This window comes from Sorex araneus, chromosome 6 (genome assembly GCF_027595985.1).
Source record: "Sorex araneus isolate mSorAra2 chromosome 6, mSorAra2.pri, whole genome shotgun sequence".
NCBI classification, from domain to species: Eukaryota; Metazoa; Chordata; class Mammalia; order Eulipotyphla; family Soricidae; genus Sorex; species Sorex araneus.
The window spans coordinates 66,092,673-66,115,946 of NC_073307.1; the positions used below are offsets into that span (position 1 = coordinate 66,092,673).

Genomic DNA, 23,274 nt, shown 5'->3' on the forward strand with positions numbered 1-23,274 from the left:
AAATCAAAATTATTCACCTTAATACATTTTTAAAAAAAGATTATCGAAACTATGAAGAAATTACTGTCACCAAAAAAATCCTACAATAAAAAAACAAAATTCTTAAACCTAGGAGGATTTACATGGCCTCTTAAAAGGATGTCAATGAATTATATTTGCTGATACAGAAAAATGGAGCCGGAGCAAAGTACAGTGGGGACGGTATTTGCCTTGCATTCGGCCAACCCAGCTTTGATCTCTGGCATCCCCTAGGTCCCCTGAGTACCACCACAAGTAATTCCTGAGTGCAGAGCCAGGAGGAACCCCTGAGCATTGCCAGGTGTGACCTCCCTCTCTGCCCCTCCCCTCTAAGTAACCCCCAAACATAAAGTTACTATGGGGAATAAATTTAAAAATATCTGAGCACATTCCTTGCATGTGTGAGGCCCTGGGTCTTTCTCTCCCTGACACTCGCCACTACTTGGTGTGACCCTCTCTCACCAGCAGCACCACTGGGCATGGTTTTCTAAGTACCTTCACACAGCATCAAAATAACAAGTTTGGTTTTTTTTTTTTTGGTTGTGTGTGTGTGTGTGTGTGTGTGTGCGTGGGATCAAACCATGGTTAGACTGCGAGCAAGGGGCTGGAGCGATAGCACAGCGGGTAGGGCATCTGCTTTGCATGCGGCCCCCAGGTTCGATTCCCAGCATCCCATATGGTCCCCTGAGCATCTCCAGGGGTAATTCCTGAGTGCATGAGCCAGGAGTCACCCCTGTGCATCACCAGGTGTGACCCAAAAAGAAAAAACAAAAGACTGCATGCAAAGCATGTCTTTCTGGCCCTCAAATAACAAATTAAATAACTAAAATAACAATGCCTCCTTTGAAATAGAAAAATGTATATATTTTATGTTATAGAAAAATGTTGCATATTTTTGTATAAAACTTTGTAAACATTTTGTATATATTTTTGTATAAATATATTGCAGAAAAGGTTATTATGGCTACAAGGTTATGGATAATTACAGATGATTTTAATTTCCACTATTCTTGCCTTATCTAGCTTTTGTCAAACTGTTGTTTGAATAATAAAATAGTTTCTTCAAAAAGAAAACAACTATCTATTCTTGGATTCTGTTTTTAAAAACTGATCTGCAGGCCTTGACCAGAAACAAATAGGAATTCCCTAAGTGCAGGTTTTGAGTGACTCCCTTCCCAGCCTACAGCTAAGGTGCGGCTCGAGTTACAAGTGTGAGATGCCATTCCGGCACTCCGGGTGACAGGTTCAAGTGTGCCGGCCAGGGACAGACTCACCGATCTCGTTGCTTCGAGCTGCAGGCCATCGCACATGAGATTGGACTCGTAGGCTTGTCTTTTTCTCTATCAAAGAAAGTGGGCAGCATGTCAACCTTTAGTATCCCCCAAAGCAGAAAAGCGTTTTCAGAAAAACACATTTGAAGCTGATGAAGAGGAACGTCTGCTCAACGGAGCTCGGAGCTCGGAGGTGACAAAGGTACAGCTCAGCAGGTGGCCTAAGAGCCTGGGGCCCTAGGGGGAACGAAGGCAGGACGGGTGTCACCGGCTCTCTGAGAGCGTGGGAGTCCTCAGGCGGAGAGCAGGGTGTCACCTGGCTCCAAGAGGGCATTCCTCAGGCGGGTGCAGGACGGGTGTCACCGGCACTCTGAGAGCTGGGGTCCTTGGGTGGAGTGGGGGAGGGGTGTCACCTGGCACTCAGGCACTTGCTTGTCCCTGGGTCTCAGCTGCTGGGGGTCGTGAGTCTCTGGCTCAATGCGTAGGATGACTGGTTTATAATAGGTCTTGCCCACAAATAAAATTTATGAGTGCCATTTTTGAGGCCAGAACCTCAATCTAACATTCTAGATCAAAAGCCCTTTTTTCCATGATATATTCAAATAGTATAATCGTGTACATGCACACTTCATCTCTACGCACTCTGACCAAATTCAATAAAAAATTTAATTGTGGGAAAACCCAAAGGAATTTCCTTCTCTGCATGACCGAAAAGCTTAAGAAACCATAAACATCTACATATACAAAACCAAGAACATAATTTAGGGAAGAACGCAAAAAGAGGTTTGTTTGGCTTCTGTAAGAATTCCTGATTATGTGGTCACATAATTTTGTTAAACAAAAGTTGTCAGAGATAGGAGCTACACATACAAATTCTAAACTTTATACAGTCTTGAATGCCAAAGACAAAATTTCAGTTAAAAACTTGTTTTTAAAACTTTAATGGTTAAACGAGAAGATCACTGAGCCGTGGCGCTCAGGGGGGCTGGCAGCTGGGACCCTTGCCAGAGCCAGACCCTCCTACTGTGAGGAAACGGACGGGATGAAGCACGGCCTCGAGAAAGCACAAAGCACCTAGCAAATGGTGGCATGAGAAAGCCCAAAAGTCAGGAGGTTAAAAAAAAATGCATTTGGCATTTGATAACCATAGATCCTTCTGGAATTCCTAACATTTGATGGGATTATCAGAAAGAAAAAACCTGCTTTATTTTATTTAACAAATATATGTAGTACTTAAAACATGCCAGACACCACTCAAAGATCTTATAGATATAACATATTTAATTGGCTTTCACAAATACGAGCCTACTACAGTAACGAGAGAAAAATCAACAAATGCAACAACTCTTTAAAAATGAAAAAGCACTGTGTCCGGAAAGGCTCAAGCTGGATGAGAGCAAGGAGGCCCGGGGCAGTGTCTCGCCTGCTCCACGCAGCCTTGGAGACTTAGCCTGGCTGCTTGGCCAGGGGTGCTGAGATTTTTCCCCTTTCTGCTTCGGCCTGGTCCACCATATTATCACCCAGGAGTTGAGAAGCTGACTCAGATTCATTAATCTTCACATCTTAACTCTTGAGGGTAGCCCAAAGGGTTATATCATCACCATCCCGTTGATCGCTGATTTTCTCGAGCGGTCTCAGTACTGTCCCATTTGTCCTAGCCCTGAGATTTTAGAAGCCTCTTTTTATTTTCCCCTAAAAAAGAGGGTTATATAGGAGGTCTATTTTAAAAATTCTTTAGGAAGTCTTCAAATGGTTTTCTATAGAGTCTTTTTATCCCAAGAATACAAAAACATTCATTCAAAAAGATAAATGCAGGGGCCCTGTCTTCCTTTCAATGATCACCGCAGCCACCAAAAATGTTTATCATTTGACCTTGATATTCTTAACCTTATGCAGCCTCTAAAAGAACAAACATGGAGTAAATATTTGGTGAATAAATAAATGAAACAATAAGCAGAGTGGTAAGCTGAAGTGGAATTAGGTCGATCAATGGCAGCCTCTTTCGTAGACGGACTGAGGCCGAACCACTGGAGAGGAGCCAGTGTTCCCCTTTCCTGGACTACCCTTGAAGGCTCGTGAACTTCTGTCTGGGAATGACAGAATGTGCCAGACAAGAGATATAATTTAATACTGGAGTCGCTAGCTTCAGATTGCTCAGACGCATCCAGAAGATGAAGCAATTTCTAGACATTCTGGAGTCCACATGCCTCGAAGGCGAAGGGGGGCTGGTTGGGAGAGCCAGGGCTGAGCCGTCTCAGAGCCCTGTCCTCCCATCAAAGAACCGGGCACAAGCCACTCCTGCTTGGCCGGTACCGGCTGCATCAACCTGGTGACAATCTGCTGCTGAGGGCAGTGGGACAGGGCTGCTCGTGATGGAATTTCTACACTGAGGCTCCATCTCTGTCCATTCCAAAGGACTCTCAGATTTCAATCTGCCAAACAGACCCCTTAGCGCATAAGAATCTGCTTTACCAAGGTCAAGAGGTGAGATGAAGAGTTAGACTTCAAATCCTGACTGCTACTCTGCAGCATTTCAAGCCCACGGGATCAGTGACTTCCGCTAAAAATCTAAGACTAGGGGCTGGAGCGATGGCACAGCAGGTAGGGCTGTGTGGCCCTCCCTTGCATGCGGCCAACCCGGGTTGATTCCCAGCATCCCATATGATGCCCTGGGCACCACCAGGAGTAATTCCTGAGTGTAGAGCCAGGAGTAAACCCCTGAGCATTGCCAGGTGTGACCCAATAGGAAAAAAAAAAAAAACTAAGACAAAAAGACAGTGACATTCTGGGGTTTTCTTTAAGTGGATTAAGTGGACTCTTGAATATACAGTCTTTAACATGATGCTTAATAAATACAAATTCCTATAGACATGCCAGTAATCATGACTCTTTTACTTCAAAATGTGCTCAACTTCTCTGATAAATTCTTTCTCCAACAGGACTTAAAGATTCACCTTCCATTTTTTTTTTGCTTTTTGGGTCACACCCGGCAATGCACAGGGGTTACTCCTGGCTCTAAACTCAGTAATTAACCCTGGCGGTGCTCAGGGGACCATATGGAATGATAGAAATCAAACCCAGGTTGGCTGTGTGCAAGGCAAACACCCTATCCGCTGTGCTATTGCTCCAGTTCCCTCACCTTCCATTTTTAATGTCATGCATCTGAATAAAAATAGGCAACCCCAATCTCCCTGCATCCAATGATCTCTTATTACCTCCAATAAACATTAGTCACTGTCTCTATCATCCCATTGCTCATCGATTTGCTCAAGCAGGCACCAGTAACATCTCCATTGTGAGACTTTTTGTTACTGTTTTTGGCATATCAAATATGCCACGGGTAGCTTGCCAGGCTCTCCTGTGCGGGTGAGATACTCTCGGTTGCTTGCTGGGTTCTCTGAGAGAGGCGGAGGAATTGAACCCGGGTTGGCAGCATGCAAGGCAAACACCCTACCTGTTGTGCTATCACTCCAGCCCCCTCACCTTCCATTTTTAATGTCATGCATCTGAATAAAAATAGGCAACCCCAATCTCCCCTCATCCAATGATCTCTTATTACCTCCAATAAACACTGGTATCAAGTTTTTTTAGGTGTCATACCCAGAAATACTGGGAGTTACTCCTGGCACTGGGCTGAGGAATCACACCTGGTGGGCTCAGGGGACCAAATGGGATGCTGGAGATTGAAGCCAGTTTGGCCATGTGCAAGGAGAGCACCCTACCTGCTGTACTATCACTCCAGCCCAACATCGTATCATTTCGGGGTGGGAAGGGGCCTCCCAAATGCTGCACAGGAAGTCCAGATAATGTCTTCTATTTTGCCAGTAATTATATAAAGATAATATAAATGTAAATGTAAATTAAAAATTCTGTAAATTAAATTAATTCACAGAATTAAGGATAGATAGAAATTTTTAATTTACGCTTGTTTATATATTGCTGTGGTGTTTAATATGGCTTTTTTATTATTTTCATTTAGCATACAATTTACAAAGGGTTAGAACAGTTAAAAATTGACCAAACCACTGGAGCTAAAAAAGATTAGCATACTTGTTATATCTGTCAAACAGACACAAAGAAGGAAATGACTGTTTACTTAGGAAAGACTGCTTACGTTGCTTAATATGAAATCACCAACTTGTCTGTGGAACTCACACCTAATTAAAAAAAATAGGGTAGTGACATCTTCTATGTTGAAAATGAGAAAAAACTGATATTGCTTGTTGCCTGACATCACCATTACTTAATACATATTTGTTGAGTAAGGAAATTTCTGAGACTCCATGATTTCTAGTCAAAAGTTATCTATGTGCCTTTGTTGGGAAACACGCAAGACCCTGAGCTGTGTTCCATGGACTGTGGTTTGTATCTGACAGCACACATTGTCATTACAGTCCTTGGCTCTGAACAGCCTAGTCATAGATTACACTGTGCCATAATTGTGCTATAAATTCCTCTATCTAGAGGGGTGCAAATTCATCAGCCTTGCAACCTGGATCTACTCTTTTCCCCTATTTTTCCTTTTAGCTTACTTGCAATAAAGCCAAAGTAACTATAATCACTGAGGACCTATGTACAGCACAAAAGATGTATGTAACCTATTACTATTGGTAGAGAATGGTACCAGTGGGTTCCAGCTGAAAGGGGTAAGAGCACTCCTCTCATTCCCCAAACGGGAATTTTATTCATACCTCTCCCGAGAGGTCAATAAAGCTATCAGAGAAATAAAGAATAAAGCTATCAAAATCAGAGAGGGCAGGCCGGCATAATTAAGGAAGCTGACTGTCTCTAAGCACCGAGATTGCTCACCTCATTTGGTTTAATAAAGTCACTGTTGGGCAGGACTGCCGAGAATTACACAGCAATAGTACTGGGTCTAGGTATCCATCTGCAGGTTTCACGTAACCCTTCTTTTTCAACATAAAAAAGCAGGGATTGTGATGTCTAAGAAGTAAAATTACCAAATACAGTGTGGTGATAATGAGGTATAAATCAGGTGGGATTAATAAAATGTATGTATAGACTAATTTCAAATATTCCTACAGCTTTATTAGGCAAAGTATCCATGGTGCTGTTATTTTATCTTTCAATCTCCCTATCTTTGTTAAGCCTAGAAAAATGGGTGAGAAGTTTAAGAGATAATTTGTAGGGGGAAAATACTGTTTATTTACTGCTATTTATTAGTTAGGTATCACATGGTCAAGAAGGCTGTTAAGCTGAATAAATTACTTAATCAGGACAATTTGAATTTACATGTTCATAATAAAATATTTAATGTCAGTGGACAGATATGATGAAATTTACTCAACTAAGCAATGTTCTCTAGGAGACAAAAAACAGATGGACACTCTAAATGATATGCACAGGAATTAGTAAGTTTAGCTGATGATCACCTCCAAATTTTCTTCTACACTAACAGTTTTGATGTCCTTATAAGAGAAATAAATGTAATTTGTGGGTAACTTAGAAAACATTTTCGTAGAAGAAAAAAGTCATCTATTTCTCTTGTAAGGACATCAAAACTGTTAGTGTAGAAACTACTACTGCTCGCACGTCAGGGCAGTGCTCTCTCACACTCACCTACTACTGCTCGCACGTCAGGGCAGTACTCTCATTCACCTACTACTCTAAGAACAATGCAGATTTCAGGGCAGTACTCTCTCACACTCACTACTACTGCTCGCACGTCAGGGCAGTGCTCTCTCACACTCAACTACTACTGCTCGCACATCAGGGCAGTACTCTCTCACACTCTCCACTACTGCTCGCACGTCAGGGCAGTACTCTCACACTCACCTACTACTGCTCACACGTCAGGGCAGTACTCTCATTCACCTACTACTCTAAGAACAATGCAGATTTCAGGGCAGTACTCTCTCACACTCACTACTACTGCTCGCATGTCAGGGCAGTACTCTCTCACACTCACCTACTACTGCTCGCACGTCAGGGCAGTACTCTCTCACACTCACTACTACTGCTCACACGTCAGGGCAGTACTCTCTCACACTCACCTACTACTGCTCGCACATCAGGGCAGTGCTCTCTCACACTCTCCACTACTGCTCGCACGTCAGGGCAGTACTCTCACACTCACCTACTACTGCTCACACGTCAGGGCAGTGCTCTCTCACACTCACCTACTACTGCTCGCACGTCAGGGCAGTACTCTCTCACACTCACTACTACTGCTCGCACGTCAGGGCAGTACTCTCACACTCACCTACTACTGCTCGCACATCAGGGCAGTGCTCTCTCACACTCACCTACTACTGCTCACACGTCAGGGCAGTACTCTCTCACACTCACCTACTACTGCTCACACGTCAGGGCAGTGCTCTCTCACACTCACCTACTACTGCTCGCACGTCAGGGCAGTACTTTCATTCACTTACTACTCTAAGAACAATGCAGATTTCAGGGCAGTACTCTCTCACACTCACTACTACTGCTCGCACGTCAGGGCAGTACTCTCACACTCACCTACTACTGCTCGCACATCAGGGCAGTGCTCTCTCACACTCACCTACTACTGCTCGCACGTCAGGGCAGTACTCTCTCACACTCACCTACTACTGCTCGCACGTCAGGGCAGTACTCTCATTCACCTACTACTCTAAGAACAATGCAGATTTCAGGGCAGTACTCTCTCACACTCACCTACTACTGCTCGCACGTCAAGGCAGTACTCTCATTCACCTACTACTCTAAGAACAATGCAGATTTCAGGGCAGTACTCTCTCACACTCACCTACTACTCTAAGAACAATGCAGAGTGCGTCTTCAAGACGCAGATTAGAAGGCCCTTCCGGAGTTTCTGATTCAGCAGCTATAAGATGGGGCTTAGTTTATAGTTTGCTGCGAGCTGACTTCAGGTTGACCTTGCGACCTGGCAAGCTACCTGGGGTGTATTCGATATGCCAAAAACAGTAAAAACAAGTCTCACAATGGAGACATTACTGGTGCCCACTCCAGCAAACAGATAGTGATTCAGTGAAGATGGGGCTTGGAAAATCTAGTTTTTGAACAAGTACACCAGATGACTTATCAGGCAGTCTGGGCTGGAGTGACAGTACAGCAGGTAGGGCATTTGCCTTGCACGCAGCCGGCCTGGGTTCGATTCCTCTGTCCCTCTCGGAGAGCCTGGCTAGCTCCAAACGGCAGAGCCTGGCGAGCTCCCCATGGAGTATTTGATATTCCAAAAACAGTAACAACAAGTCTCACAACGGAGATGCTACTAATGCCCACCCGAGCGAATCGATGAGCAATGGGATGAGAGTGCTACAGTGCTACTGTTTTCTTCAGCACATCTTCGTGTGCACATAGCAGTCACTCCATGATTATCATTATGAAAATTGCTCTGTATGTGGAATTGATTTTTCCTAACTTTCACTTTCTTTCTTTCCTTTTAGGGTGGAGTGGGCACTTCCCAAGTAGTGCTGGGGGTCTCGGGAAACCCCAGCTCATAGCTGGACCTGACGATTCAGTTCTAGGGCTGGAGGTGTGTCACTTCTCAGGCCCGGGGGGTCCAGGATTGCCAGGGCTACTGCAGTGGTGAGGGGCAGCATATGCCTCCAGAGCTATGACCCAAACTACTTATGAAAGGCAGGGGACACACAGTCCCGGGCCTGCGCCAGGGTCCCATGCTGTGATTTCCCCCTAATCTTTATCCTCTTACAGATGTTCACTGTAAGTACTGAAACCCAGTTGAATGGCTGGGACCACAGTAACATACCTTTATTTTTAGGTTCTAGGAACCAGATCCACGTCTTATGCATACAAGACAAGCATCATGCTGCTGAGGCTCAACCTGGGCCCCAGAGTGAATTCCCTATTTAGACCTAAGGCTGGACCTCAGATAATCAACAAAAGAGAAAGTTTCTCCTCTCCGTACCTTATGGGAAAATAACAACAACCAGATTTTACTTTGAAGGCTTTCACTGACCTCGCTGTGTGCGTGTCTTAGATCCGAGGCTACAGCATCTCGTGCTTAGGAAATAAGAGCAGGATTTGGATTCAGTGTTCTCGTGTGTGTACACAAGAATAAACCAAACGTGCTTATACAAGTAACGCATTCCATAGCTGTAAACTGAAACTGCTGACTCTAATTTATTTTAATTTACCATCTTAATACAAGCAAGTAGGATGTAGAGAAGGAGATAAAAAATATTAGCACTCCTGGGGCTGGAGCAATAGCACAGTGAGTAGGGCTGTGCTATTTGCACGCAGCTGACCCGGGTTCGATTTCCAGCATCCCATATGGTCCCCTGAGCACTACCAGTAGTAATTCCTGAGCACAGAGCCAGGAGTAACCCCTGTGCATCGCCGGGTGTGACCCAAAAAGCAAATAAATAAATAAATAAATAAAGAGATGCCTTAAAAAAATATTAGCACTCCTTGCCTTAGTCTAAAATACTAAAGAATTAAACTTAGATCTAGTAACTGTTAGTATAAAAGACAGAACACCTATCAAAAATTATCTGTGAAGGTGAAACGACTCGAGGCTGGCGGACAGGGCTAGAGGACTGCACAGTGAGCACGGTGCTTGCCCTGCATGTGGCCAGTGGAGGTTCCGCTTCCAGCATCCCATACGGTCCCTCAAGCACCACCTCTGAGAGCAGAGCGAGGCAAGCTCAGGTAAGCCCTGTGCATCTCCAGATGTGGCCCAAACCAAAGAAAACCATAAATAAACAACAACAAAAATGCAAAGTTGCCATTGTATCCAACCAATCCTGATATGAACCTGTTTCTAATTCATAGACTATCTGTGCCAGATGTCTTATTTCCAGGAAATGTTATATTGTTCTGATTCTCCATTCTCTTTCTCTGTCCTTCATTTATTTTTCAATTGGGAAAGGTATGGTGACGTTAAGCTGATTCACTGGCGATTTCCCCATTTGGGAAACCCAAAGGATAAATTTCCTCCCAGGAATCCTTATACCAGAACATTATATTACTTTTGAAGCAAAGTTTCATTATTATGTGTGTCCACACTTCAGGTTATGCTACTAGTAACATTTCCACGAATACTAAGAAGCACTCAAGAATAATGCACATTATACTTTCTGATTTGATTTGAGAGGCTTTAGTCATTATATTAGGGACAAGAAAAAGAAGTATAAAGATAGCAAAGCTGAACAAAAAATCATCATTTATAGAGAATTTAGTTTTCTTTTCAGAAAACATAAAAAAACACTAGAAATGATCAGAACTAAAAAATATTTTAACAAGACTTCTAGACAGCTTAGGGTTTTACTGCTGGTTTCCCGTTGGATTGTGGAAGCAAGTGGCTGCCGGGGGCTGTGCTTGGGTGCGAACCAGACTAAATCATGCCCCCCCATTTACCCCAGTCTATTCAGCCACGCATGGGTCCGAGATTAACTGTGGCTTTTGATCTTTTTTTGAGATTTGTTTGTGGGTCACTGAAGCAAGGCCAAAAAATGAGCTATTATAGCTGAGCCGGAGGTGGTTTGTGGGTGTGGCTCCCACAAACCTAACTTTTGGCTGTTTAAATTCTTGGTAAACTTGACCCCAAGTTGTTGGGTCTAGCCAAAGGCACAGCGGCAATTCTGGGGTATCAGGAAGCCTGAAGGCACCGTCAGGCTGCTGATATACTTGCCCTGCAGGTATACAGGTTGACCTGCTGGCAACATCACATCCCCTCTGTGTTTTTTTATATCCCACAAGTGAGCTCAGTCATTCTATGCCTGTCCCCCTCCTTCTAACTCATTTTACTGAGAAGGGTACTCTCCACGTCTATTCATTTATTAGCAAATTTCACGACTTCATTATTCCTAAAAGAATACCTATTACTTAGTAGAAATTAAAACAAAAAGAAGTAACAGCTTAACTGGCAGTTAACGAATGGGAGGAAAGGGAGTGATAAAATGGGAGAGGTACAGGTTCTGGAGTCATGACACGATTCCCACTTCTTATAGTCAACGACCTGAGCTGTGACCCACAGGATATGACAGGATATGATAGGTTGTAATGATAATTGAGAAAAAATGCATACAAAATATGAGTAGAGCAAGCACTCAGTGACTGCTATTTGTGTTTACACTTGCTGTCACTAATTATTAAACATTAGTTTCTTTTTCCACCTAACTGCAAATAGCCAAGTGTGCTTTTAATGTAAATCCCTTCTACAGGATACAAATGTTATTCCTTGGAGTTGAGATTAACAGCTTGAAAAAGTTTCTATTTAAAACTATATATATATATATATCTCCCAGACAAACGTTAACATGCCTTGCGGGAATGATAAGCAGAAAAAAGCAGGGTTGCCTGGTGTTTGGAGTATGGTATTTCCAACACCATTTTTATCACACATATATAAGTAGCACTTGTTTTTTCCACATCACGATGTTAGAAGGAGTAGGGAGAAAGGAAAATAGCATAAAAAACATACCCTTTGTTTTTCATTTATGCCTTTTTTATTGACCTCTTTCCTACTTTCATCCTCGTACACGAGAACAAAGTCGATTCTGCGCTGGCCGTCATTAAAATAGAGGGAATCGGGTTTTCCATCAAATTCTTCCTGTGTGGGACAGAAAAATAAAATTTAGTATGATATTTTGAAACTGCCGATTTATATGTGTTTATTTCCCATTTTAAATAGGAACGTTGGTCTTCCTGGAAAAAGAAACAGATCTATTTCTAGTAACACGGCCAGGAGGTCATGGTCACTGTGATCTTCTCAAGCAGAGTCCGTTACTGGTGAGAGGAGTCCGAGAGTTGAGCAGTGAAGTGCTATTCTACAACAACACCGGAAAACACCAGCATCATGTTAACACAATCATCCCAGAATTATTCCCACCCACAGCAAAAGGAGGTGCTTGTTTAGCTAAAAAACAGACACTTAGCAAGAAGAAAATTCTAAGACAAAGCATTGTTGACAAAAAGCTCATCCTTCCTGACTTATTTTCTAGTCTTTTCTCATTTTTCATGATTTCTTTCTGGATCTTACCATTTTTTTTCATATAAATTATTTATTTTATTGAATCACCATGTGGAAAGTTACAAAGTTCTCAGGCTTATGTCTCAGTTATACAATGCTCAAAAACCCGTCCCTTTACCAGTGCACATGTTCCACCACCAAAACCCCAGTATACCTCCCACCCCCACCCCCAACCCCTGCCTGCGTAACTGATAAATTTCACTTCATTTTCTCTTTACCTTGATTCCATTATATATTTCAACACAAAACTCACTACTGTTGTTGGAGTTTCCCCCCACCAAAAAGAGCCCTACTGACAAGGAAGCATTTGATAATTAGTTTTCCATTTCTGAGAATGAAGAGATATGTGGCCACATGGTTTAGGATTTCAGTATTTTAGTAATTAAGTCCAGGGAGATTTATGTTAGAAATTGCATCATTTCCCTTCCTGGGGTAATATGGGGCAATGGCTGGGACCAAAAGTAGTCTAGCTGGCCTCCAGATCGTGGACAATCAGCAGCAAAGCGGCCACCCAAAAGTGTGGCCACCCGGGTCGAATCTCGGAGGAGTGCGAGCCTGTATCGGCCCCGGCCCGAGACTGCCCAAGCGTCCTGCTGTTTCAAGTTCATAACGGTTTTTTTTCTCCTTCTAGCGTGACCAAGTTCATACCTGCTTAATAGTCCTCATAACATGGCGATGCCATGCCACTTCTCCCCGAAAAGGGAAATAAAAACCAAGAAACAAGGATATTTCCCTTTCTCGGCTGGGGTGAGGCAATGGCTCAGTTCACAGTCTAGAGACATGGCTGCAATCAGTTGCTGGAACCAAAAGTAGTCTAGCTGGCCTCCGGATCATGGACAATCAGCAGCAAAGCAGCCGCACAAAAGTGTGGCCACCCAGGTCGAATCTCGGCGGAGCGCCTGGATCTTACCATTTTATAGAGGAAAGAATTTTATATTTAAAAAGCTATGTCAGAAGATGTTTTATTATACACCAGAGCTAAAATGGCCATTGGTATAAATACCCAGAACCAAAAACATAACCCCTACTTACAGCAAATAAGTACAAAACAAAATAACAGAAATGACAAAATGAATGAGTCTTTAATTTACAGCTTGAAAACCTGGCTTATAGCAACAAAACAATAGTAGGATACTGACCTACTGCAGTTAAAACAGTCCGTTAGCACATGGGTCCAAACAGATTGTTTTAAGTTACTCTAAAAAATGACTTGCGCTTGTGTTCTCACACACTTTATAAGGGCATGCACTTACATTACATTTTGGTGCTGTTTAAAATCAGAAAGCTTTTGCTTTTGAACACATTAATACTTTTAAATCACTTTTTTAGGGAAAATTAAAAACTCAGGAAAAGACCATATTCTGCCATCCTTTGATGGAACCACAAGATCATTAAGTGATGTGACTTTACATTCAGAATCATTAACACTGAAATCACTTAATTTTGCCACCTCCTCCTTCCCTTCACCTGCTTGAAATGAAATCTTTTTTGCTAAATGTATAAAATCTCCCCTCTTTTCCACTTCGGAGTATGACAGATTTCTTAAGTAGTCACTGAAGTTCCTCTCACCCTCAGGTAACTGCGGCTGCAGAGCACAGCTGCTGAGGTGCCCGTGTTGCACCTTCTCACCACCGCTGCGTCTGACCGGGATTCTGAGCACAAACAGCCTCTGCCCTGACTTTGCTTAGAGACTTTCCCGCGGGACACTGAGCAGTCAGGAAAACAGTCACATTCATGTCTTTAGCTGACATCACAGCCCATTTTTTCACTCTCCAATTTCAGCTATTTAAAAATCAATGAATTTTCTGTAAAAATAGCAATATACTTTTGGGTCCCTTCAGTCCCTTCAGTTTCTCATCCTTCCAAAGAAAACGTCGCTAAGATGTTATATCCTTTCAAAGGTCAGCGTATGTTCAGGGCAGATACTTGAAGAATTTTTTTATATAGAGGAAAAAACAAATTCTCAGAATGGCAGAGGGAATGTGGGGCAGAGTTGGATATGGTTATGAAATTGGTCATCACAGCAACCATGGAACAAGCGTTCAAAAGCAGACTGTTCTCCGTAACCTTCATTGTTAGCTGTGGTGGCATCAGAATTGACTTCACTGGTACCACTTTCCAAAGAATCAGGCCTGGAACCCACATCCACGCACAACTCCACACTTCTCCTTGCGCAGGCACTGACTGTTGGCAGTTTGGCAGCCAGCTCCAAAATAATCCGGCTTCTGGTGTATCTCTCATGTGCTAGAAAACCAGGCCCTTTATTTGGAGGACAGCCCCCTGCCTTGGCAACGGCTGTCTGTGTGAAATAACTAGGTTGAACTCTGATACGGTGTCATTAGGACAAAATGCTAGGGAAAAGAGTGCCAATTTCCGACTGCTGTGAAATCCAGGTTCCATCTCTTGGCAGAATATATTCTTCTAGACGATTGGAAAAAAAAGAGAAACTAAATGGTATGTTGGAAAGAATGTATAACAAACAAGGGACTGGCCTAAGTTTAAGCTTAAAAGACTGATTGAAGATCAAAACTTGTGTTTAAAAAATAAAATGCACATGCCCCCCCACCGAGTCCTGGCAGCCAAAAACCTCCAGAAATCAATCACTGACACACTCATGGACGATCTCCACAGACTTGGACAAGCCTCACGAATGAGTGAATCTGCGAATGAAAACCCCAGGTGTGCGGGACTTGTGACTGAAATCTCCACTCTCACGGAGCCGCGAAGGGGCGATCTCCCACCTCTCCCTGTGCTGCTAGAGCCTAGAGGCCACCCAGACACTGCCTCAGGCACCACATAGACACAACATAGACTCATTAACATCCATAATCCAGACACTCACAAAGAGCAGCACGCTGCAGAGATGCCTCAGACCCCAAAATCACCATCCAGTTATTCAAAAAAATAATTCAACTAACCTCAGATGTATAACCATATTTAAAATTGAAGAATTCCTAGATCATCTTATACTCTACACCACTGACGTGCCAAACGCACACAGCATTTGATGGGGTATAAAGGAGAAGACAACCAATATCGGGAACATATGTGTGTGTGTGTGTGTGTGTGTGTGTGTGTGTGTGTGTGTCTGTGTATCACTGTCACTGCCATCCCATTGTTCATCAAGCTGCTCGAGCAGGCACCACTAACGTCTCTATTCGTCCCTGTCGAGTGCTAGTGTAGCCCGATGGTGTATTGGGGGCTCTTTCAGGGTCAGGGGAATGAGGACTGTTGTTGTTACTGTTTCTGATATATCGAGTACGCCAATGGGAGCTTGCTGGGCTCTCCGAGAGGGACGGAGGCTTTTGGGGTGGCTTCTAATCGCCTTTCCAGGTGTTCCCGGTCTACTGAATGTAAGCTTTAGGTCAACTGGCATGTTGTAACGACCTGCACACTGACAAACACGCACCTGCCTGTGTCTCTGGGCAGCACCTGGGCCATCTGCGGCCTCAGGCTGATCTTGAGGTTGATGGAGTGCACCCGGAGGTTGTTGAGCAGCTGGCAGAGCAGGACCCTATCACGGAGGGTCTGTGCCAGGTCAAACACCTGTGCCAAGGCCCAGGTCACCAGGTGGTTGGCTGACAGCACCCACAGTGGATGAAAACACACTGCTGCCACAGCCCTGTGTCTGACGGCACTGCGACTCGGCCAGCCAAGTGCATATATATATATATATATATATATATATATATATATATATATATATATATCGGCACACAAGGCTCAACCTTTACTAATCTCTTAGACAAGGGCTTAATGGCTCCACACTGAAATACAACAATCTTCACACCCTTTCCTCTAAGGAAACTTTTTGGGGATTATTTTTAGAGGATTATTCGTAACACACAATACTAAATAAACTATTTAGGGTCCTGCTTTGGGGGTAGGCATTGGGGGTTGGAGTGGAAACATCCGAAATATGGTGATGGGAAGGTGTAACGGTGGTGGGATTAGTGTTGAAATATTAAATGTAAAAAATCATTATGAACAGCTTTATAAAAATAAAATAAATATAAATAAATAAGAGATTTAAACTTTACGGGTCATCTTAGAGACTATATGTATGATTATGACTTCCCACTAAGATACTGACTACTTAGTTGTGGTTTTGTTTTGGGACCACACCCAGCTGTGCTCAGGGCTCTGCACTACGGGGACACACGGGGATTGGGGGGTTAAACCTGAGTGGGCAAGTCCTGGAAAAGCACCTCGCCCACTGTATCGCTTTTCTGTCACTTACTTTATTCTTACATTCACCATGATAACTTAATAATTGTTATCCCGAGGCAAATGTGTTCAATTCCAAGAGGTAAGCAGAATCTCTGGTTGTTTATAAATCTTTCTTTTTGAAAAGAAGTATTTGCAAATTTCCAATTACAGCTTGGAATTTATAATAATTACACTTGTTGGACTGGAGTGATAGCACAGCGGGTAGGGCATTTGCCCTGCATGCGGCCGACCCGGGTTTGATTCCTCCATCCCTCTCGAAGAGCCCGACAAGCTACCAAGAGTATCCCGCCCACAGGCAGAGCCTGTCAAGCTACCCGTGGCGCATTCGATATGCCAAAAACAGTAACAAGTCTCACAATGGAGACGTTACTGGTGCCCATTCGAGCCCACGATGAGCAACAGGATGACAGTGCTAAAATGCTGTGCTAAATTTGTTCATATCTTCTCTAGTCCCAAGAATATTGAATTCCACTGATCTAGGATTTACTTATTTTGGCAACCATCCCTAATGTATTAAAATTTAAAATTTAAAAATTTAAAAAGACCAACTACTTTCCCGTTGCTCATTGATTTGCTTGAGTGGGCACCAGTACTGTCTCCATTTTGAGACTTGTTGTTACTGTTTTTGCCATATTCAGAAAAAATAACCCAACCCCAAAACCACATCACCAACCAATATAGACAAGTGATGTGCCAATGTCTATTTAGCTATTGGCTTTACCATTTCACTCTTGGGTAAAGAAGAGATATACTTGGTTTGAGCAAGGGGAGATGTGAGAAATAAGAGCCAGGCTGAGGGGTGTAAGAAAGCTCGTGTGTGATTTATCCAGGCCTCCCTCCCCACCTTTTCTTTTATTCTTTGTAGGGAAGCTCCTTCCCTACAAATAAAAGAGAAAAAATAAAAGAGTCCCAAAGGGTGGAATTCACCAAAACCAAATCAAGACAAAAACACAAGTAGCAAAGTTACTCCACCCGGGTTTTCACACTAGAGTTGTGTGTGAATATGAAAACAAACAAACATATGTTTTGTTCGGTGTTTTGTGTGTGTGATGAGCTAGAAAGCACATGTGGATGCCAATCCTGTCTCTGGCACCAGCTGACGTCTCTTCACTACAGGACAACAGATGAGAAGGAATGTCCTGTGGGCAGAAAGACAACGCCAAACATGACTATTTTCCAGTAATTATTTGCTCGGAAAATTTCTGGTAAGCAACCTCTGAATGAAATAAGGCACTGAATTTCTTCTTGAATAGATGTTTCAGGTAAATGAAGAAATACGGTAAGAAAGAACCCGGAGAAGCAGCTGCTGACTGTCATCACTCTATGCTTGTCTGGCTGGTTTTAGCTGGGAACCCTTTACTAAACACCTTCCTGGCACTTCTGGCTCCAGCACTCGGGAAGCCCATGAGAGAACTCGCTCCTGAACATCTGTTCGACTTTATAGCTCTCAAGTATCTCCAGTAGCTCTGTAAACAGACAGTCTCGTTTTTCCTTAGAGGCATCTACTCCTAGAATTAAAAATGCTGACTTTAAATTATTTGTCCAACTTTTAGATAAAAATCAGGTTGAGATTCTTGTCGAACTGTATACATACCAGGGGAACTTGCCTTGCACAGCATGTCTAAGATCTCCAAACAGTCTACCTGATTCATATATGCTATCATTTGCTGTGAGACTGGTTAGTATTCCAGACTTCTGAGTTAATAGTCCCTGCTTTTAAAAAAAGCACATGCAACAAGGGTTTGTTATATAATAGTTGAATATTACACTATAAAATAAAATCACATCATTAATTAGTGATTAATAAGTGATGGGCGAGTAGCTCTCTACAGTCCTTAAGAGTAGTAAGACAAAATAATAACCAGGAAGAAAACAAAAAACAAAAGAATCACAGCTAAGAACTAAAATAAAAATGCAGCATCTTCTATCTTTCAGTAAACCCTGAATCCACCTTGCAAACAAGGCAAGTTCAAAAAAATTATAGAATCAAAGGCCTGTTTTATTAATATCTAGATAAAATATTGAGTACACCAAATCTTTATTTACACACTGTACAATTATAAATAATACTCTACAGTGTTTAACTGTGGCAGATTTTAGGCATACTCAAGGCACAGGTGGAAGCTTCTTCCTTTACACAATTATGTAAAACTATTCTTGAGCTGGAGTGATAGCACAGTGGGTAGAATGTTTGCCTTGCACGAGGCCGTCCCGGATTCGATTCTTCACAGCAAGCTACCGAGAATATCCCGTCCACAAGGCAGAGCCTGGCAAGCTACCGTTGCATATTCAATATGCCAAAAACAGTAACAAGTGTCACAATGGAGATGTTACTGGTGCCCATTCGAGAGAATCCATGAATAATAGGATGACAGTGCTACAGAGCATTCTTGGGCTAGATGAGGTCAGATCAAATTTCATTCCCTGAATTTGGGTCAGCTCCCCAGCTCCTAAGAATTCTCGACCAGACAATACCGAGCAGAGCTGAGGAAGACAGCACAAAGGGCTGCAGTGCATGACTGCCGCGCAGAGGCATTACCTGTCGGTGCCAACGTCCACTAAGCACACTGGGTGTGGACCCACTGGCCTCCAGAATCCCAGCTGTAGACCTGGATCCCCTGAGCACTATTCAGGAGCTATTACAGACACACACACTAAAGAAAATGTCGAGTGGACTGGAGAAATGGTACCATGCTAAGGGCTCTCGCCTTGAGTGCACACAACCCAGGTTCAGTCCCCGGCACCCCACATGGTTCCCAAGTCCTGCCAGGAGCAATCCCTGAGGGCAGAGCAAGAATAAACCCTGAACACAGCTGGTGTGCCCCCAAACAAATAAAATACAGAAAGAAAAGCAACTGGCAATCAAAAACGCCAAGAGCAGGTGTGGAAGGTTGAACGCTACAGGCAGAATCAGAGTACGTGAGAAGCAGGAGTGGGAGAAGGAAACAGCATTAGGATGGAATAGGGCAGGCAAAGGGCAGCGGAACCCACGGGAAGTTAGCTCAGGAATTTGCTCGCTGTGGGAATGAATAAACACGCTTCATCGACAAGCATTTTGGAACATGCTGATGGAAGGAATGTGGCAGAAAGGGGGCCAATTAAGGAGGAGGGTGTATCTAGAAGCAAGCACCTCACGTCTGTTTTAAAGTCAGCAGTGTCAGCTGTCCCCCAAAACATCTTTGTTCTCGGTGCCAGGATTTCTGTATAAATCAGTCTTCTTCCCCAGTCTATCGTGCATGCTGCAATTTTATGAAGATTTGTCTCCACGAGTTCTCTGAGCCTCTATACATAGTAGGAGCAGTTTCTCTCTCTCTCTCTCTCTCTCTCTCTCTCTCTCTCTCTCTCTCTCTCCCTCCCTCTCCTCTCTCCCCCTCTCTTTCCCTCTCCTCTCTCCTCTCTCCCTCTCTCCCTCCCTCCCTTCCTCTCTCTCTCTCTCTCTCCCTCTCCTCTCTCTCTCCCTCTCCTCTCTCCCCCTCTCTCTCTCCCTCTCCTCTCTCCTCTCTCCCTCCCTCCCTTCCTCTCTCTCTCTCTCTCTCTCTCTCTCTCTCTCTCTCGCTCTCTCTCTCTCTCTCTCTCTCTCTCAAATAGCCTTGGGGGCCAGAAAGCTAATACAGGGTCTGAGGTCTTGAGTCTTGCACACTGCCAACTCCAGTTCTGTCCTTCCCACTGCATATTGTCTGCCGTGTACTGCCACAATAGATCCTACATACAGTCCGAAGTAAACCCTGAACACGGCTGGGTATAACCTCCACAAAGCTACTAATTTTCTTGATGATGATTTTAATTATATATATATATACATACATATATATATATGTATATATACACACACACACACACAAATACAAAGATTGTGAAAATGCAGAAAGGTACAAAGAAATAAAAGCCATATGTAATTCCATCCTTCAGAGACAAGCAAAGTATTTTTAAAATCTTTTGAAGTCTCTTTTTTCAGGTTTATACACACACACACACACACACACACACACATCCCAAAATGATTACAGATTACATGTACAATTTCCCCCCACATGTTGGTTTACAAAGTGTTCCTGGTGATTTGTTCCAGGCATTCAATATTCCAACTCTCCCTCCACCACTTGTCACCTTCCTTCCACTACTCTCTCTTGCCCAACCACCTCTCAAGCCTGCCCCTGTAGAGGCTCACAATAATTTATTGTATATTGCTTGTTACCACTAAATGGCTAATGGAATGATTAAAAAATACTTCATTAAAGATGGGGTGGGGTGGTGGGAGAGATATTGGGAACATTTGTGGAGGAGAATGGGCACTGGTGGAGGGATGGGTAAATGACCACTGTATGACTGAAATGCAAACACGAAAGCTCATAAGTTTGTAACTGTACCTCACAGTGATTCACTAAAAACAAAACAAAAAAAAAAGGTATCTCACCCTGGGGACGCTAAGTCCTTGTCTGAAATTTACTAAGCTGTTGTTTCGTTAAGTCTTCTGTGTTAATATTTCTGATAGTTGAAGCTGATTGGCTTCTGCATTACATCACATCCCTTCTGGTGTGCCATTACTGGTAGGTTCGTCAGTGCTTGAGAGTTTGGAGACGCCTCGTGCTCCGGAAAATCCAGAATACTTAGCCGAGATTATATGAGCTTACAGCTGGGTGGGATGTGGGGGGACATGACATGGGTATGCTGGGTCCTCTTGGGGGGGGGTGGTCACCCATTCTTATTTCAAGAAGGCCTGAAAGACCTACGCATACAGCCACAAAGACTCCTCACGTACAGTTTTAAATGACCAACACAGGCATTTTTTGAAGCTTGATATAAAGCTTGGCTTCATTATGTTTAATAACATCAATATTACTTTGTTAAACATTTTCTCCACAAATGAACCCATAAGTTATTTCTAATTTGTTGCTTTTATAAACACAACTTCAATGAGTATCCTAGTACATATGTATCTGTGCACATGTTCAATTACTATTTTTTTTAGGCTAAATTCTAGAAGGAGATTTTAACCTGTATGGTCTTTTAAGCATTGTAGTACTGTCATCCCGTTGTTCATTGATTGCTCGAGTGGGCACCAGTAACGTCTCCATTGTGAGACTTGTTAATGTTTTTGGCATATCAAATTTATTCTTATTCCACGGGTAGCTTGCCAGGCTCTTCCGTGAGATAACTACTAAGAAAAATAAGATTTCTCATTGATATATTGAAGCCATTTCTTTCCTTTGCTAGTGGTGAAGGGCAACATTTAGTCACAGGTGCCCCGAGCAAGGGCAGCTGCCAAGATGGCAGTGACAAGAAGCCACTGATAGGCTGATTATCAAAGTGTCATCCCCAAATATTTATAAAATGAACGCCTCCACCAGCAGAGTTCAAGAGTGTCTTTTTCTCACCCTTACTAGATTTCGACTATTCCATACTTTTCCTATGATGGTCAAATGTTTTCTGTTTTATTTGAACTTATAACTAGAGGTCTGGAGCATTTTTATGGGTCCTGAACAACTGCATTACCCTCTGGTAAGTGCCTACTAATATTCTCATCCTTGTGAGATTCTGGGGATTACTTATGTTTTTACTCGGCAAACGGGGATGGATAGCAACTTAATGGAGGACCACAGGATTGCCAAGTAAGACCCAAAGGAAAGGGAGAAATAGTCAGCCAGCCGGGGTGACTGAGGTGCTGACGCAGCACGGACACGTCTGCAGCTGAAACACTCACACACTTACCCAAGCTGCAGCAGGCTAGCTGGGGAAGATCACAGCCCCTCTGCTACTGAACTCTGCCTTAACGTTTATGTGCCAGTTTGTAATGAATATTAGGTATGTGTTTTGAACCATGTATTTCTTCCTGTTTAGAAAGTTCCACTTAGTTTCTAAATTATTTCTATAACAAGTTAGATATAAACATGCAAACTTTTCTAAAATACTCTGCTGTTCTATAATTTGGCAAATGGTTATAAATGAGTCGTAAAGAGCTAACCTTGTCAGAAAGTTAATTCACAACTATCAGTAGATTTTAAAATGCTGAGGGTTTTGTTTTGTTTTATTGCTATACACATGAAAAAGACGTCCACAGGCCAGTAGTCTCCTGATTTTGTATATGCATTCTGCTTCTGTTTCTCTTCATCTTCATTAAACATGAGTTTTATTATTAGAACTTCACATTTTACATAGTGGGTGCAGGTGAAGGCATAATGCCTCAAGTATATTTGTTAAATATTTCTCTCTAGTCAATGCTAAGAAGCAGTACTTTTATTAAATGGAATTCTCATATGGTTTAAAATAGTTTAAGTAAAACAGATTTTATTTGGAGGTTTTGAAGGGAAGGAGGGAAAGAAAGTGGGAGAGAGTGGAGAGTAACGTGCTCCTCCAAGGGCGGAGCCCCTACACACACCCCAGCATCAGACATGAAAGCATGAAAGTGCATACCTCAAGAGATGCGAGCCACACGTGTGCTCACCCACGTGGGCGCAGGCAGCACATGCACAGACTTAAACTATCTTATCTTTAAAATTTCTGAAGTGTATAGAGGAAATACGCAAAGGAAAGTTTAAGCTGGCATTTAAGTTAAAATCTTTCTTGCAAGGACTAAATAGTTTGGGCAGATAATAAACTTCCTTATTGCTGGGAGGTGCGTGATTAGAAGCTTTTCCTCAAACTGACAGAAGTAGAACTAGAATTTCACTAGCGCAGCTGCAGACTTGGTTGTCTCCCTTCCTCCAGGCCTTCCACATTCTAAAGATCTCTGTCCACCACCTCCTCCGTGGTGAGAAAACAGGTAACACATAAAGTCAGAAAATAAAAAGAAGAAAG

General features: G+C 43.0%; 1 protein-coding gene across 2 annotated transcripts in view; it reads right to left on the reverse strand.

The window, feature by feature from the left end:
• Positions 1-23,274, reverse strand: part of ANO6 (anoctamin 6) — a 199,860-nt gene that overhangs the window by 65,945 nt on the left and 110,641 nt on the right. For both annotated transcript variants that reach the window (XM_004617068.2, XM_055142300.1), the window contains 2 exons: positions 11,701-11,829; positions 1,293-1,358 (listed from right to left, as the gene is read on the reverse strand). In XM_004617068.2, coding sequence (XP_004617125.2) covers positions 1,293-1,358; positions 11,701-11,829 — 195 coding nt within the window. The remainder of the gene's footprint in view (positions 1-1,292; positions 1,359-11,700; positions 11,830-23,274) is intronic.